General features: G+C 44.4%; 1 protein-coding gene across 1 annotated transcript in view; it reads left to right on the plus strand.

Moving 5' to 3' along the window:
- Positions 1-5,830: 5,830 nt before the first annotated feature.
- Positions 5,831-17,631, plus strand: part of LOC136657531 (sodium- and chloride-dependent betaine transporter-like) — a 43,631-nt gene continuing 31,830 nt past the window's right edge. Inside the window, exons 1-2 of the mRNA XM_066634445.1 lie at positions 5,831-6,038; positions 10,978-11,112. Of these exons, the coding sequence (XP_066490542.1) occupies positions 5,831-6,038; positions 10,978-11,112 (343 nt within the window). The remainder of the gene's footprint in view (positions 6,039-10,977; positions 11,113-17,631) is intronic.

Below are 17,631 nucleotides of genomic sequence, written 5' to 3' on the forward strand. Positions count from 1 at the left end.
CAAACATTTTGGCAGGAGGGCCACATCATCTCTCTGACACTGTGTCAGGGGCCAAGGAAAAAATGAATTAATTTACATTTAAAATTTGAATAAATTTGCATAAATTAATTTATTAGAGATGGAACTTGAATGAATGAATGAATGAAGATCTTGCAGTAGCTCAAGGCCTATAAAAGGCCTTGCACAAAGCAAGGCTATCCTGTCCTTCGCTGCCACTGCTGCATCACAGACATGAAATAGCAAGTAGTGGAGGGAGCCCTTGTCCCACAGCTCAGGTGAGAGGTCGAACAGTTGTTCTCTTGCTGAGAGCAATTGCATTGGGCAAGCAAGGGCTCCAGCAAGTCTTCGGAGGGCCAGAGGCTCATTGGAGACTGGGGGCTCCAAGGACCAGATTAGGAGCCCCTGAGGGCCGCAAGTGGCCCCCAGGCCGGGGTTTGGGCAACCCTGTTCTACATGACAGCCCATTAAGGGCCAAATCCTATCCAACTTTCCAGAGCCGGTGCAACTGTGCCAATGGTACATGCGCTGTACCCTGTGAAACAGCCACAGAGGCCTCCTCCAGGTAAGGGAATATTTGTTCCCTTTCCTCGGGGCTGCATTGAGGCTGTACTGGCACTGGAAATTTGGATAGGATTGGGCCCTAAGGCTGCAATCCTATCCACACTTACCTGGAAGTAAGCCCCATTGACTACAATCGGACTTACTTCTGAGTAGATATGCATAGGATTGGGCTGTAAGATGGCTATAATATCTCCCCTTAGTCTTCTGTAGGTTAAATAGACCAAGCTCTTTTAGCTGCTCCTCATTAGACTTGGTTCCAAGCCAATGTTCCCTGTAAAGCAGTGTTTCTTAAACTGTGGGTCGGGACCCACTAGGTGGGTCACAAGCCCATTTTGGGTGGGTCCCCATTCATTTCAATATTTTATTTTAATGTATTAGACTTGATGCTACCATGGTATGTGACTGCATCTGGGGAAATGTTACAGTTCTGTACTTTTGACAGACTACTATGCATATGCTTTTAACAATGATAGTAAATGGGACTTACTCCTGGGTAAGTGTGGGCAGGATTGCAGCCTAGTACTGTTCAAAATTTTCCTGCTTGATGATGTCACTTCTGGTCATGACATCACTTTCAGTGAGTCCTGACAGATTCTCATTGTAATAAAGTGAGTCCCAGTGCTAAACATCTGAGAACCACTGCTGTAAAGGGTCTGCTATGTGACACTGTCTTTAGATGCTCAGCGATTATGTCATACATCATCACCAAACTTCTGTGTTGCCAAGCTCTGAGCTGCTCAGAGCTTGGCTTTGAGCTGTGGCTGCACACCTGAGCTGAAACCGTGTTCCAGACCTTTTGCCATCTTTGTTAGTCTCATCAAAATCCATTCTAGCTTATCAATGCCCTTCTTAACATGTGTGCCCAGAACTGGATACAGTATTCCAAGTGAGGTCAGACTAGTGCAAAATGCCAGTTTCTGTGCCCTTGATGAGTCTTGGCAACCTCTCTTTCACATCCTGGGTATGTGCACCACAAAGGCAACCCACTTCCAGTGTCAGCATAGCTTCATTCAAAGTGAAAAAGTGGGCAGCCAGCCACTCTGAGTGACGTGCAACCACTCCAAGTGTGGAGTGACAGGAAAACCTGCCCCCCTTGTAGACACTCAGAACAGTTGCACATTGCTCTGCGCTTTTTTCACTTTGACAGCTCTGAGTGACTGCAGGGGGGCAGTGGTTGGCGGCAGTGCCCCTGTAAGTATGCCACCCAGGGTCACTTGCCCTCACTGACCCCCTCCCCAGGTATGCTAGTGGACTATGATTCTTCTAAATGGCTGTGGCTGTTGCTCTGTGAGCTGATTATGCTACATGACATCATTTTCAGCCCAATCTTACTAAAATCTCCCCATTAAGTGCCAGTTGCTACACAATAGCACTTTCAGATTAAATAGCTGCTAGGGGGAACTTCAGTGGGAGCATGCTGTGGAAATAAAGGGTTAAATTATGTTGCATGCGGTTTGGTCCCATAGACTGGGATGGCCCAGATCCAAATCCCCACTCAGCTAGAGCATTCTTTAAGCTCATAGGGTGACCTTGGGCAGATACTATCTCCCAGCCTAGCCTACCTCACAAGGTTGCCCATGTTTCAATGAATTAATATGCAATCAATGAATGAGCGAGGGATGGTGTGTTTCAAGGTTTTGGAGGTCATCATTTCAGTGCTTTGCCAGAAGTGTTGTGTTATCATAATCTAAGTAAATAGTTATAAAAACAGGTTGGCAATGTTGATTGGCTTTATTGTCATCTCTAATAAGAAAGTAAATTGAAGCTAAATAATCCACTGTCAGCCTATAATGACATCGCTAATAAGCATGGACAAAAGCACTGTTATGCTGGGCAATTTGCATTTGTGGCTTCCAATTGGAACTCAGGGAGAGACTGTGACAGTCCGAAACAGGTTTTGTTATGAAGCACTGCCTTTCATTCATTTGACAACCCAAAGGAACTCTGCTGTGTTTTGACACTGATGAAACAAGGAGGAATATGTGCTGAACAACCATTTTGCACAGCTGATGAGCCAAGTAGCAAGCCTACAACAGATCTGGTAATGTCGGAAGACTCTCTAGAAGGATCTTTGAGAAGAGGGGTGGCGATGGGTAGAAGCTGATCCTCAATACAGCAGCTGCAGATACAGCCGTATCAAGAAAAGTGTGAGTTGAAAAGAAAGATCAATGAGTCCGTGTCAGAGAACAAATATCTCCATCATTTGGGGGAAAAGCATTCATTGAGGTACAAGTCTGGAAAAAGATGTGACCTGAGACAGAGAGGAAGTTATATGAACAGAAGAAGCTATCTGAAGTGAGGGCTGATCCCATGTTATATCCATACATGGGTTTACATTTCCATCTGAATGACTGTACATGGGTTCTTTTTACAAAATCAATAATGAATGTACAATGGGACCCAAATCGTACCTGCACTGAATGGAAGATGTGAATAACTATACTCAGGTGCAGATTAACAATTAGTATACCAGATACATGGTTGAACCAGAGATGGGAACTTAGCACCATGGCGAGACTTGAGACAGTGCCCGAGGGTCCACTCCTGCAACTTAAAATAATAATAATAATAAATAATACAGGTATTTATATACTACCTTTCATGGTCGTCAGATTTCTCCTCAGACTTTATTTCAAGGCGGTTTACATAGGCAGGCTATGCTAAATCCCTATAGGGATTTTTACAATTGAAAGAAGGTTCTATCTTTCATGAACCACAACGTTCAGATGTTTCTTCCTGATCTGGTTTCACATTCTGGCCTCCATCCTCCCACGCTCAGAGCAGATGGAATAACTTGGCTCAGCTTGTCAGCTGATTCAAGGTCGCACGGTGCCGGTGGCCTCGAACTGGCGATCTTCGGATGTTATCTTCAGGCAAACAGAGGCTCAACCCTCTAGACCAGACCTCCTGCGCTCACAACTTGACTTGTGCAGGAGTCATAGCAAGTGCTTGTGGCAACTTGCACCCCCGCCCCAATTCCTGAGTCATTTTGACTTTTGGAGTCGTTTGTGAAGCAGGCAGCTTAGGTCAGGCATGCCAGGGAATGGACCAAAAGGGACTGGGCAAGGAGGGAGGGGTGGGATGGACTGTGCGAGAGCAGAGACAGAAGTGGCAAGCAGGAGGAGGGTTGAGCCCAGCAGCTGGGAGGCTTACCAGTACAACCCAATCCTTTGCAGCTGCGCTCAGAAGTCATCCCATTTGCTCCAGTTGCTCAATGAGGCTTCCTTCTGCCAAGTAACAGAGCCTACAGGAAATATGAGGTTGGAAAGTGTGATCACTATGAATCACCTCCCCCCGGCTTCCCCACCTCCTTACTCCCCCTCCCTGGGCTTCTCCAGCCAATTCTAAGAGTCCCCTTGGTCTCCTCCTTCTGTCCTTCCTCATCCAAAGAAAAAAAATCAGACCACCCATCCTTCATCCAATAACACAGGCCTACAAAACTGAGGGTCAGAAAAGTTTTTCCCAAACTTTACGGTGATTTGATATGAATTTGGGGTGCCGATTCCAAAAATGGCATCCGTTTTGCCCTATCACGTTTAGTTTTGGAGATATAGTATAGCCTCATTAGTGAATGGTTCAAGCAGCTTTCTCATGAGGAAGCTGCTTGAACCATTCACCAAAGAGGCTATGCCGTGTCTCCAAAACTAGATGTGATAGGGCAAAACGGGTGCCATTTTTGGAATCAGCACCCCAAATATACCCAGGAATTTGTGTAACGTTTAAGGAAGCAAAATGTGTATTGGCCTGTGTAATCATTGGTTCCTTCAGAGATGGACAAGAGAGCCATCTCTTGCCTTGCTCCTGCCTCCCTCCCCCATCTCCTACTTGTTGCAAACAGAAAACATAGCCCTTCCCTGCCTCCTGACTGGAACTGCTGGCTTCTAAATGGTCCCACGAGGTGTGTCCCCCCACAGAAAAAAGTAAGCAAGGAAGCACACCCAGTCTTGAGTTGATCACATTTGTGACTCATTTCAGAGTCAGTGGCCTGAGACTCAAGTCAGGGGTCATCAACACGGGTGACTCGAGTGTACAAGAGCCAGAAAAAAGCATGTGTTTTCGCGACTTGGACTCGAGTCACCTGACTCAAGTTCCCATCCTTCCCAGGTATAATTTAACATGTGAACAGTTCTACTGTGAGTCTACTGAGATATGGCTGCAGTTTTTTCCCAGCCATATCTGGCAATGTCTGCCAATGAAACTCAGAGTTTATGCATGCAAAAGAAAATGGCTTCCAACTGAATAGACATTTTACAAAAAGGAAAAAAAAAGACAGGAAAGAAGAGAACAGGCAAACTGAGGTACTGTGGCCACCACAAGAGATATTTTCAAGAGAGGAAAAGCAGTTAGACCTAATTTGGTTGATCTGATAGAGGGGACGTTGCTGTCACGGACTTCTTATGAGACAGTAAGGAGGAATAGCTGCTGATGGAGACTGTTCTGGGAGAGCAGGACCTGAATGGCAGCTGCTTCCAGCCAAGCCAGTGGAGAGAGTTTTGCTGATGCTCAGAGATGGTTGAACGGCCACTGATGGAAGATGTTTTGAGGGATGGGGGAAGGAAGGAAATGGCAGTAGATCTCAGCTTAGCCAATGGAGAGGGCCTCCTTTTCTCACCCCTCTCTCAGATGTAGTTGGGGGAATGGCTGTTCAAGGAGACAGTCCTGGCTGGGAAGGACTCCTAGGACATTTTGACCCAACAAGGCTGATGGAAGGGGTCTCACTGTCTCATCTGGCCTTCAGATGCAGCTGGGTAGAATAGCGGCAGACAGAGATAATTGTGGGAGGAGAAGAGCCAAATTGGTTGGTCCCAGCTGGGTTTGTAGAGGACCCTCACTGTCTCATTCCTTTTTTTGAGATAGTAGGGTGGAATAGCTGATAAGAGCAAGATGGCAATCCCAGCTAGACTGATGGAAGGTTTTCTAATCTAATCTAAGGTCTAATCTACATTAGATTAGACACCATGAACACGCTCATCCGGTCTCTCTGATTTTGTAAGCAACAATATAATTTTGTGCACCTCAGCTCCAGATATATAAGATTATTTTGCACTGGTTGCTGCTAGTCCACAGGACTGAGAAGAACCCATGCAGGACCAGTGCAGACTGTTGCTGCATTCTCCCTTGGTCCCTTTCAGTGTTTCTGGGGGTCTGCTACAGGGCCAAACCTTGAGCAAACTGTCAGGACAAAAAAAAAGTTTGATTCAAAACCTACGATAACTTCACATATGATGTGATCTGCTTTTCTCTTCATCTTCCCCCACCCAACAGAGCCATGGAAAGCAAAGGACCTTGGGATGGGGAACTCAAGGGAAGCATGATTGTACCAGAGGTCAGAGAAAAGCAAGGGAAGGAGAAGGATGAGCTGCAGGAGAGAGGCCAGTGGAGCAACAAAGTGGAGTTTGTACTATCTGTGGCTGGGGAGATTATTGGTCTGGGCAATGTCTGGAGATTTCCTTATCTCTGTTACAAGAATGGAGGTGGTAAGTAAGCACTCACTCTTCAGTATTTTTCAGAAATTACTTGTGACTATTGGTCATTGCAAAAAAAATAAAAATAAAAAAGCCAGAAAATTTTTTGCAACAGCAAAAAATATGCAATATACAGAAACACCTATTATAAAATTTACAATGTGAAAGTGACTAATCATAAAATCATCAGATGATAGCCTGATCTATAAACCATTAGATAACAAACATGAGCTTTGTAACGCATAATCACATTTATGCAACATTTTAAAAAATCTTTTCCAGTGCCAATGCAGAGAGAGAGAGGCGCACATATTTGCCTCTATCAGCAGGAAGATAGCAAATTGTCACAGCCTTTCATATGTTAGGCATTCAATCTCGAAATTCTGCCAAAATTCCACTAAGGGAAATGTCTGCCATTCGCTAAACAGATAAATGACAAGATCTTCTTGCTCTGGAAGGCCATAAATACAAACCCAACTGTTTACAGTCGGTCTTTGCATCCCTCCCCTCCTGGTGAGTATCTCTGGAGACTGCCTTGCATCTGCTGCATTTTTAGAGGGCTAAATGAGAAGTCATGTGCTTGAGAGATGCAGCAGTTGAGCAAGGAGCCTGCAAAGAAGGAAGATGAACTTTTAAAAACGTACAGGATATGTGTGCGTGCAGTGGAGTAGAGGAGGGGTGGTGGGTCAGAGTTCTTCTTACGTTATCCGTTCTGTCTGCCCACCTGCCTGCATGCTGTCTAACATCTGCCACCCTTTCTTTTATTTTTAATAATTTTTTTATTGTTTTCCATAAACAAAACAAAACACACACACACAAACATACGTAACGACATCTTCCACCCTTTCTGATTATCCCTGCTGCTGCCCCTTCCTTTTGAAAGGACAGGGACTGTGGGAAAGCAAGAGAGACCAGGGCTGATGGCCAAAATGCAGATGCTGTAGCCCATCTCTCTAGTCACTACAGCTCCCTCATTTTCATCTTCCTTCCTGGCCCCTGCTTTCCAAAAGACAGAGAGTGGGAAGAAGGGGAGCCAGCCAGGAAAAGGAGCTGTGGTTGTGGCATTAGTCACTGCTGCACGTATAGCAGAGGTACTCAAACTGGGGTATCACAACACCCCAGTCTACGAAGCTCTGTCTTTGCCCCTTTAAGGGGCAGGGAGGGGGGAAATGCAGAGCCGTGATCCTCAGGATTGCACCACAACCAGTGGTGACAGGGGCTTCATTTTATTCACTGGTAGCAGCAGCAGCCTCTGGATGGTCCAGGGAGCCCCACAGAAGCCTCCTCAGTGCTCCCAAAGTCTCAAAATCCAACAATAAAGATTGCAACCCACTTCTGGTTTTCAATCGCAAAACCAGAAGTAGGTCACAATCTTTATTTTTAGATAAATTTTTGGTTTGGGGAGTCCTGAGGAGGCTTGTGCAGGGCTCCCTGCACCCCGCTGGGGGCTGCTGCTGGTACCGGTGAGTAAAATGATTGCAGCAGCACAATCCTGGGGATCGTGACACCGCATTCCCTTCTCCCCCGCAAGGACTTTCAGCAGCTCTCAAACTCCTGGAGAGTTTGGGAACTGCTGATGTAAAGAGTTGAGGGGTAGAAGAGAGAGAAAGAGAGATGGCACGGAAAGAGAGATGAAAGAGTCAACATGAACAAAGGAAGGAAAGAAGAAAAAGGGGGAGGGAAGACAGCAAGCAAATGGAGTGGGGAGGAAGCAAATCCTGGGGGAGAAAGAAAACAAGCAGGGGAGAAGGAAAGTACCTGCAAAGTAGGTGAGTATGATTATTATTCCTGTATTGTAGATGGGAATTTTGGGGCTAAGTGGGGAGTGACTTCCTTAAGGCCACCTAGTGCAGGGGTGTCAACCCCATTTTGTATAGTGGGCCGAACAGCATTCATGGGGCGTGCTGAGGGTCAGAAGTGACATCATTAAGCAGATGATAGCCAGAAATAAGCACTTTGTTCTCACATAGAAACTCCCATTAGCTGCAAATGACAGAAGAGAAAATGTGCAAATCTTGCTCATAATTTCAAGATTAATCTTCCACTATGGGAATGAACCTCAGCCAGTATGATTGTTTCTGGTGTTGGGGAAACAGCTCCAGGGCCCAATCCTATACAACTTTCCAAAGCTGTTTATCCACATTGCAGCCCCGAGTTAAGGGAACAAACATTCCCTTGCCTTGAAGAGGCCTCTGTTACTGCCCCTCTACTACCAGAAGCAGCACATGCCCTATTGGCATGGCTGCATCAGCACTGGAAAATTGATTCGGATTTGACCCCCAGAGGCTCAATCTAGGATCTTCTAGGAAATGGAGCATGACCCATTACAAACAGCTGTATCTCTGGAATGAATTGGGTTGGTCAGGGAAAGCATATGTTTCCACTTCATTTGCATCTGGTGGGATTTCGTCAATGCAGTTGAGACCGTCTGCTGTTTTCTCAGCATTTGTTGTAGACGTGAGAAGCAGCATGCAAAATGTAGGGTCCAAATGTTCTATACAGAAGTCTCTTGTAGAGATTGTATATTGTGTAGTGGTTAATGCTCCAATCCTATCCCTTACCAGTTTATGCGTTGGAGCTTTGCTACTAGAGCACACGCTGTATGCTATGTTGGGGGTGGGTGACTGGTTGACCAGACATCCTGGGAGTAAAATATTGTTACTTATCTCTCCATAGGTTTCCTGGTTGCCAATGGGTGTCTTCAGACCTACACTGGCTATTTAACTGAAATAAAACCAGGGAGCCTCAGTGGGCATGTCGAGCTGGGAAAAGGGGATAGGATCTTTGTGTGTGCTGGTGCCACCAACATCCACCCCTCCCAACCTCAACCCACCCTGCTCCTGATCCAATCCTCCCCCAAACCATCCATAAACCACCTCTGCTATCACTTTACTGGTTCTGCCAAGGTTTCTGCATGCCATTGTTGTACAAAGGCTGCTTTGGGAGGAAGGAAACTGCAGCAAGATTGAATACTTAAAAGTAGTTCGCTTTATTAACATAGCATCAAAATTCTCCAGGAACCTGGAGGTCCCCAAAAGTCTTGGAACGTCTTGAGATTCTGAATGTTAACTGAAATTTTTATGCCTTTGCAGAAGCGTTCTAAGAATGATTGTCTTGGAGAAATACTTTGGGATAATTACACTTTGGAACAAACTCCTTGTGATTTTTCAGAAATGATCCATAAACAGGAGAAGCTGTGGTTCGTAGGTCTTCCCTAAAAAAATCCCTGAGGATTTTCAATCAGCCCTCCTCTGTTTTTCCATTTATCAAGGGCCAACAGAAATATTGTCAAAATGCAGAAGAAGGTGATGTTCATAATATTTCTTTGGGAGAAGAATCAGCATTTTGATTAGGCTTCCTTCTTTGAGAAAGAATCTTCCAGATCTAAAAGAAGCCTCATTAGTTTAGTTTGGACCTCCCCACTTTTGACCCATTAAGTCCAGCACAACTCATTAGGCTAATATTGTGGCCTGCTAGTTACCTGACCCCAGTCCTCCCCATTTTTGCAGGCAGCAGAAAAAGCAGGTTCCTCAAAACTCTGACATGCCACCAAACTTGGTGGGCTGCATTCAGCTTGGTGGCTTCCCTGCCGCATAACCCTTGCTCCAGATGAGCTGTATAGGCTTGGGAAGCAATTTCCCCAGAGATCACATTGCTAGATAAGCAGAGCATTGTTGGGTTGGATCAAAGGTTGGTCTATTCCAACGCTTCCTAGTCCAAAGATCCATCAAGCCTATCAACTTTCTCTATACCTTGCTAAATGGATAAACTTCTAGTTTCAGTATGTCCCTATTTCATGGTCAGAAAAGCCCCAAACACTTAGCTTTTTCCTTGCAGGAAAGATGTTCCAACACCTGTTATCCCACAGTTGCTTTCTCCAGGATCATGCCTACTGGGGCTGATCGGGTTTTTTTTTTTTTTTAACTTACCTTCTGCAGAGCTGGCCTCTGGAGGGTGCAGGAAGCCCTGTGGAGTCCTCTGCAGGGCTCCCCAAGCCTCTGTATGAATAAAAGATTTCACTTTTGATTGTTTATCATGAAACCGGAAGTGGTTTTCAAACCTGATCACTTTTTTTTTTACTAATACAGAGGCTTGGGGAGCCCTGCAGAGGGCTCCCTGCATCTCTTGGAGGCCAGAGCTGCAGATGGTAAGTTAAAAAGCCCCCAATCAGCCCCAGCAGTGGCACGAAACTGGGGATCTCGTCAGTGCCTTTACCCCTCATCCACAACAATTTATAGCCAGTTCCCAAACTCCTGAGAGCTGTACAGTGGAGTTTTCCAGATAATGAGAGCACAGCAGAGACCTCAGTTTGGTGGGGCCCAGTTCTCTTAGGTTACCTGGAGATTAACTACCCATTTCATGTGAATGCATATATTACAACAGGTGCCATGGTTTCTTTATAGACATGATGCTTTGGGATGAAGGTATTTGCAAGTGGCAAAGTGGGGAGAAGGGGTGCTTAAACCTCTTTTCTTGCCTGCCACCTTTCTGCTTCAAATCCCTTCCAGCTGCTTTTCCTTCCATAGTGCTCTCACAACCTGTGTTTGGAACCCAATACTGTGGGTGTATAGTAAGGGCCCAATCCTATCCAGTTTTCAAGGGCCGGTGCAGCCATGCCAATGGGGTCTGCACTGCATCTTGTGGTGGGGCAGCACTCACAGAGGCCTCCTTAAGGTCTGGGAACATTTGTTCCCTTGCTCTGGGGCTGCATTGTGGCTGCATCAGGGCTGGAAAATTGGATAGGATTGGGCCCTAAGTTGGCCACCTCCTGAAGCAGCTTTTGTAAAACAGTGTCAGAGAGCTAATATCCCATATGTGTTTCTGCACAGTATGTTACTAACCTCTTATGACGAGAGTTAACCCATCCTTAAAGAAGAGGGGTTATTGTTATTATTTTTTTAAGAGGATTTAATATAAGGTTTTGCCTCAGTTCCTCTATTTCTTTTCTCAGGTGCCTTCTTCATTCCATATCTCATCTTCCTCTTTACCTGTGGGATTCCAGTATTCCTCCTGGAGACAGCCCTTGGGCAATACACCAGTCAGGGTGGAATCACTGCCTGGAGAAAGATCTGCCCTCTCTTTGAAGGCAAGTCATCGGTACATAGAAAAATCCTGGTAACTTTTCATCAAGCACTCAGTGTACTTATTTGATGTAATTCCCTGTGAGCTTCCAAGCTACAGGGCATGGCTCAGAGCCAGATGCTGATGTACCTGTTTCAAATGATGGACTAAGTCAAAAGTGTGAGTCATTCCAAAGTGTAGGCAGAGCTGTTAGACCACACACAGCCAAAAACAGAGCCAGAGAATGGCCCCTAGCAACCTATGATAGAAACCATGGTCAAGGTAGGTGTATAAGGCATTGAGCAAAGAAGGGATGAAAGGGCAGCCATTCAGAATAGGAAGCTGGAACAAGTTCAATTGTGCAAGTTTTGTGTGTGTGTGTGTGTGTGTGAGTTTCCAACATGAGAAGCAATTCAGAATTATAGTGTGGGTGGAAGCAAAGTTAAATTAAAAAGATTTGTGAAGGCAAAGTTTATATTTGGAAATTGTAGCCCACTAGGGTCCAAAAGAAGACTGGTCTGATCAGAGATACAGTACACAATGCGTCCAAGTCAGATTATGTGCAATGCACATTTGTGTGTAATTTTCCATAATACTGTATTTTACTTTGACAAAACTCAGGTTTGGAGACTGTAATTCTTCAATGCAGCCCTAAGGCAAGGAAACAAATAGGGGGAATCTTGTCCCCTTTGGAACATTTCTGCTAAAAATCACCCCCAGGAACTGCAGGGAAAAATGATACAAGTACTGGACTCTATTTTTTTCCCTATGTTGGGAAAAAAATACAGCTGGGGAATTTTTTTTTTCAATGGAGCTATTAAAACATTGAGAGAGGAAAAAGTAAAGAGAAAATGAGATGAGACTAAATATCCCATGTAGTTTGGCCCTCAGAAAGCACGACCCTCATCTGACCCCAGGCCCATAGGCACCCATAGGCACTTCTACCAGCCATACAGTCATCATAACAGGTTAGTTTCATAGTAACTTCTGAGATGGTGCCAAGGAGGTAAGAAGTTGAAAGCTGTACAGACAGATTCCTGTAACTGTGAGAGCACAGATTTACAGATTCCTGTAAATGTGGGAGCACAGTGACCAAAAAGGACAACTTACCCTGTAATTCTGAATTAGATGTATCTAGGACCAGTAAACCCGAGTAGGATGGTTTGCGTTTTGGGCATGAAAATTATACTAGAATAGACTTATATGGAGACATTAACCAGTAAGTCTGTTGTGCATAGTATTTTGTTCCTGCTATATTTGGGAATACCATGTCTTGATATCAGTCTCGCTAAATGAAATGTGCTGTTTTCTCATGAAAACAGATGCAGTCATCATCCTTTCAAAACATATTACAATCAATTCACATGCATTTGCTCCCCAGCTACTCTGCATGGGTTTAAAATGGAGTACCCACCTATCTGCATTCAACAAGGGACACTGTGTCCTACTGCTTGTAGGCAAAGGCTGCGTGGGTGTGCCAGTGTTATGCCTCAGAAATCTTGTACAGAGAGAGAGAGAGAGAGAGAGAGAGAGAGAGAGAGAGAGAGAGAGAGAGATGGTAGATTATTCCACAACACCTGCAACAAGCTATTGTGCAGCAAGAAGTTGGCAAACCTAAACTCATGGCTCTTGCAAACAATTTTTCTCATAAATAAATGGTTGGCAACCTTCAGTCTCGAAAGACTATGGTATAAGCCTACAGCACCTGGTATTCCCAGGCGGTCTCCCATCCAAGTACTAACCAGGCCTGACCCTGCTTAGCTTCCAAGATCAGACAAGATCAAACATGTGCAGGGTCATAAATCAAATCTGAAAAACAAGGATTTTTAAAAATCCTTTATACACATAAACTGATCTCACTGAGTGGCCTTCACTGCATTTTCCTAAGTTCAGTCCATTCTTTGCTGTTTCTCTGCTTTTTATTCCTGTGTGCTACTAGGCTCATACGCACCAGCAGCAAAGAATCAGGTAGAATCAGGCCTTCTCCATAAAGGCACCAAATCTGTGGAATTTGCTCCCTCTTAGAGCCCAATCCTGAGCTTGGCAGCACGGCTTCATGCCACTGAGCCTCTCTGCTGGGCTCCCGCTTGTGCTAGCCCAGGTGCTGGTGCTGGGATAGCGTGTGGTGGTTGCCCAACCTCCGTGGCTTGGCAGTCTCCACGGCACAGTAAGCGGGGGCGGCGGCGGGGGCGGGGTGGGGAGGAGCCATTCTGGGGAGGGGGGAGGTTAGCTGGGGGTAGAGAGAGGGCGGGCAGAGGCATGACGAGGAGTGATGCAGTGAGGGGGGCAGGCTGGAGGCGTGCTGGGGGAGGGAGGGAGGCAGGTCTGCGGAGCTCTGCTCAGCAGGATCCAAGGCGCTCGTGGAGGGCTCGGCGCCCTACACAAGCGCCTTTACTTTACCGCTGACCTTTTGGTCAGTGGTAAAGTGAATAGCCCTATTGCAGGGCTGCTTACCTTACCCAGGGGGAGGGGATGAAAGTCTCCTTCTCCCGAGGTGCCTCCCGCAGTAGCCCAGGGTGTGCAGGATCCGGCGGCAGCCGTTTTCGGTGCCGCTGAGCCTGGGCACCCCGGGCAGTTCAGGATTGGGCTGTAAATTTACAAACCGCTCTCTCCTTAGAGGCTTTCTGGTGGAGCCGAAAAACATTTCCTTTTACTCTTCCAGTGGTTCTCAAACTTTTAGCACCGGGACACACTTTTAAGAATGAGAATCTGTTGCAACCCATAGAAGCAATGTCATGATCAGAAGTGCCATCATCAAGCAGGAAAATTTTTAACAATCCTAGGTTGCAATCCTACCCTCACTTATCTAGGAGTAAGTTCCATTTACTATCATTGGTATACATAGTAGCTTGTTAAAAGTACAAAGCTGTAACATTTCCCCAGATATAGTCACATACCATAGCATCAAGTCTAATGTGTTAAAAATAAAATATTGAAATGAATGGGGACCCACCTGAAATTGGCTCGCGTGGGTCCTGACCCACAGTTTGAGAAACACTGCTCTAGTCTTTTGAGGTTGTTTTTTTTAGTGAAGATACCAGGGTTTTTTATGCTTATTAGTTTTATGGTGCATTTTTTAATTTTTTAAATTAAAAATTTAAAAATTTATGGTCTGCTACTGGTTTTTCTGCTTCTGTCACTCTTGGCTTTGAATGAGTTTTTTTAGTTGTTTACTAGTTTTTAGGATTTTTAAAATATCTTTATTTTTTACAAAATTATAAAGCTTGTATTTTTTTATTTGGAAGCTGCTTTGAACTTGTGGGAGGGAGATAAATTGGGGTATAAATAAATAAATAAATAAGGTAACTTCTATGACTTTTGAATAGAAAATATGGTAGACAAAGCTACCTTTGCCCAAGCTGGACCATAGATCTGTACTGTCAGCCCTGATTGGCACCAGGTCTCTAGGACAGCAATTTCAACCACAAGTGTGCCATGGGAGTTTGGGGCAGGGTCATTTTTTAGTAGGGCAAATGGGGCATTTGAGCCCCCTACCAGCAGCATGGTGTGCCTTGTCAATGGCCAAAAAAATTGTGTCTTGACAACTTTAGCACCTTGTCAGTTTGCTGTGAGATAGGAAAGGTTGAATAATTGCTGCTCTAGGATGTCAAGATTTGGGGTGTTTCCCAACCTTGCTTGGAGATCCCAGAAATTGAACCTTGGCCCTTTTGTATGTGAAGCAGGTCTACCACCCCTTCAGCAAGGCCTCTGGCTTTGATGAATCTCTGGTCTAATCAACACTTGCTGCAGCATGAAGCCATTGAAAAGGAAGTCCCAGAAAAGGAGAAACATCATGTGCATCATACACACCAGATCAATGGAATAAATTTTGGTCGTGAGTGAGTGGAGGCTGAGTATGAACCAGTGGTGTAGCCAAGGGGGTGCAGGGCATAGCAGTTGCACCGGACATCAAGCTTTTGCCACTAGTGACCAAAATTGTGAAAATCTTGATATGAATGAATAATACCATCATGTTATATATCTTTGGAAAGCTAATTTAATGCAGAGTGCAATGAAACAAACGGCACTGGAATATCTGTTTTTTATCAAAAGTTATGGCCAATTAACGAGAAAATGAAATCACAACTGACTTGTGGAACAAAAAGTGGATTTGCTTCACTCCAAACTGACCTATGAGACTGTTTGTTCTGAGTGCCAATGAGATGTTATTATGACTCAGCATGGAACCAATAACTTTTTATTTATTTACTTAATTAAATGTGATTTTATCATGCGGGGGGGGGCACAAAATATTCTTGTTTGCAGATAGATGCCTTAGCTATGCCACTAACTGGGGGGAGGCAGCAGAGCAAGTAGATGGTGAGCTGCAGACAGGAAGAGGTGGGTTCCTCCCAAGTTTCACTTTTTAAAAAGCCTGGGTGTGATGTCACTTCCGATTGTGACATCACTTCCAGGGCAACATTTTGAACTTGGCACCAGGCTACACGATCATTAGCTACACCACTGTTATAATAACTTTATTTGATTATGAACTTGTTGAATGATTGTGGATTTTATGGAGATAACAACCAGTTCTTTCTTTCTGCCTCTCCTCCTCTAGGTTGAAATAGGTAGTGAATGGGGAGAGGGCTTTCTCAAGGCTCAATCCTATTCAATTTCCCAGTGCCTATGCAACCACATTGCAGTCTTGAGGCATAAGGGAACAAATCTTCCCTTATCTCGAGGAGGCCTCCTCGACTTGCCCTCCCCCACTGCAAGATGCAGTGCGTGCCCCATTGGCACAGCTGCACTGATGCTGGAAGGATGGATAGGATTGGGCCCTTAGTGCCTGTCTGTGAAATTTTTTCTCCAGGGTGGTTCACCAGGTATTAATGTCCTTTAGGTACCAAGTGAAGACCTTTTAATTTTCCCAGACTGTACTCATCTGATAAGATTTTTTAGAATTCAGAATGGGATTTATGCTTCTATTTTTATATTTCTGGTTTTAAGAATGTGGCTGTTGCAAGGTTGAAAGAAAGCAAATCAAGGAAAACTCGGCACCCAAGGGTGAAAGTTTGCAGGCTGTTTATTTTAATTGCATGCAATGATAGCCCACGGGACTAGTGTCCAAAGCAAGGGAGCAAATCTCAGTGGCGTCCTGACCAATTTATACAATTTCTGGTTCTTTGTCCCAAATCTAGACATCCCATTGGCTGAAATTTTACATCAGAGATGGGGCAAACACCTGATAGGTTACAGATAAGGTACAATTTGCATTAAAGATGGGAAATAGGTGGGCAAGAGGTGGGCAAACAATTGATTGGCTACAGGTGGAGTTTCACCTTAAAACCTATTACAAAGTTTCTAAAGACCAGCAGAGAGCAGTATAACACAAAATACTTAAAGACAGGTGTGAAGACCAACATGACTTTATGAGTGATATTTTCTTGGCAGAACTTCAGGCCCATCTTGGCATACTCATCCCTCATTAGGGTGGCCTGGTACGAGCAGCCTATCTTATCTCTTCTGCGTTCCTTTTCTATGTGTTAGTAAAGCACTGTGGGGCCTTCTGCAAAACTAAGGCGTCTTGTCCTTTTGTTAAAGAGGTTTTTAAAAGCTTTACTAAAACCAAGCAATTTGGTTTCTATAGCTTAATTTTATATAACTATTGTGACCCTTTTACCTTGGGTACAGTTTGGCATCAAGGGATTACTTGGTTTCCATATTACATGTGTGTGCTTTTGCTCTAAAAGCATAAAAGTTACAAAATTACAAAGCAGGTGGATACATGCATAAATCAGTCCAAGGCGTGAGTGCCCATTTCTCTAGCAATTGCCAATTGAGGCCCCAAGCCCCAGCTTCAGTCAGACTTGCAATATTACTTTCTATAAAAATCCACTAAGCAGCCTTTTACCATCTTATGTGTTGCTATGCTTTATACTAGGTTATCTACCCAGTGGCCTCTACATGTGGGTTACAGTCTAGGGTCAAAAGTCACCATGCCTTATGGCTATTCTATTACTTTTTTTTTTTCCTGAAACAAAAACAGATTGTTTTCTGCTATTACATTATATATGAACCACTTCTGAGAGGCTCAGACTGAACAGTGATTTATAAATGACCCAAATAAATTATCTGTCTATCTCAGGAAAAACACATTTTGTACCTATCAAAATCTTCTTCAACTATGGCAAACTGAAAAATTTGCAAATACTGTACTGACATATCTAATTCATTTTCACATCAGCAAAATATAACTATGGACTTTGTAAATGACCATGTTACTGGATTAATGTGGTAGTATCTGAAGAGTCTTGAGCTTGTTCATAGGAAGAAGTACTCTAGAAACACCTGTGAATACAGTGTCATGTTCCAGCATATAATGCAACTGGCATTACCTAGAGACATTGTCCAACACAACAGAAGAAGGACTCTTCAGAATATAATATCAGAGAAGGCTCAATTGGAATGCAGTCCCTGTAAAAGGAGAGAGAACAGAGAGGCTTTTCTGCAAATGCAATATTTTTAAAAATTTACTCATACAACACCATCATTTGCCTTTAGACCAGGGGTGCTCAATAGGTGGATCGTGATCTACCGGTAG

This window comes from Tiliqua scincoides, chromosome 7 (genome assembly GCF_035046505.1).
Source record: "Tiliqua scincoides isolate rTilSci1 chromosome 7, rTilSci1.hap2, whole genome shotgun sequence".
Taxonomy (NCBI): Eukaryota; Metazoa; Chordata; class Lepidosauria; order Squamata; family Scincidae; genus Tiliqua; species Tiliqua scincoides.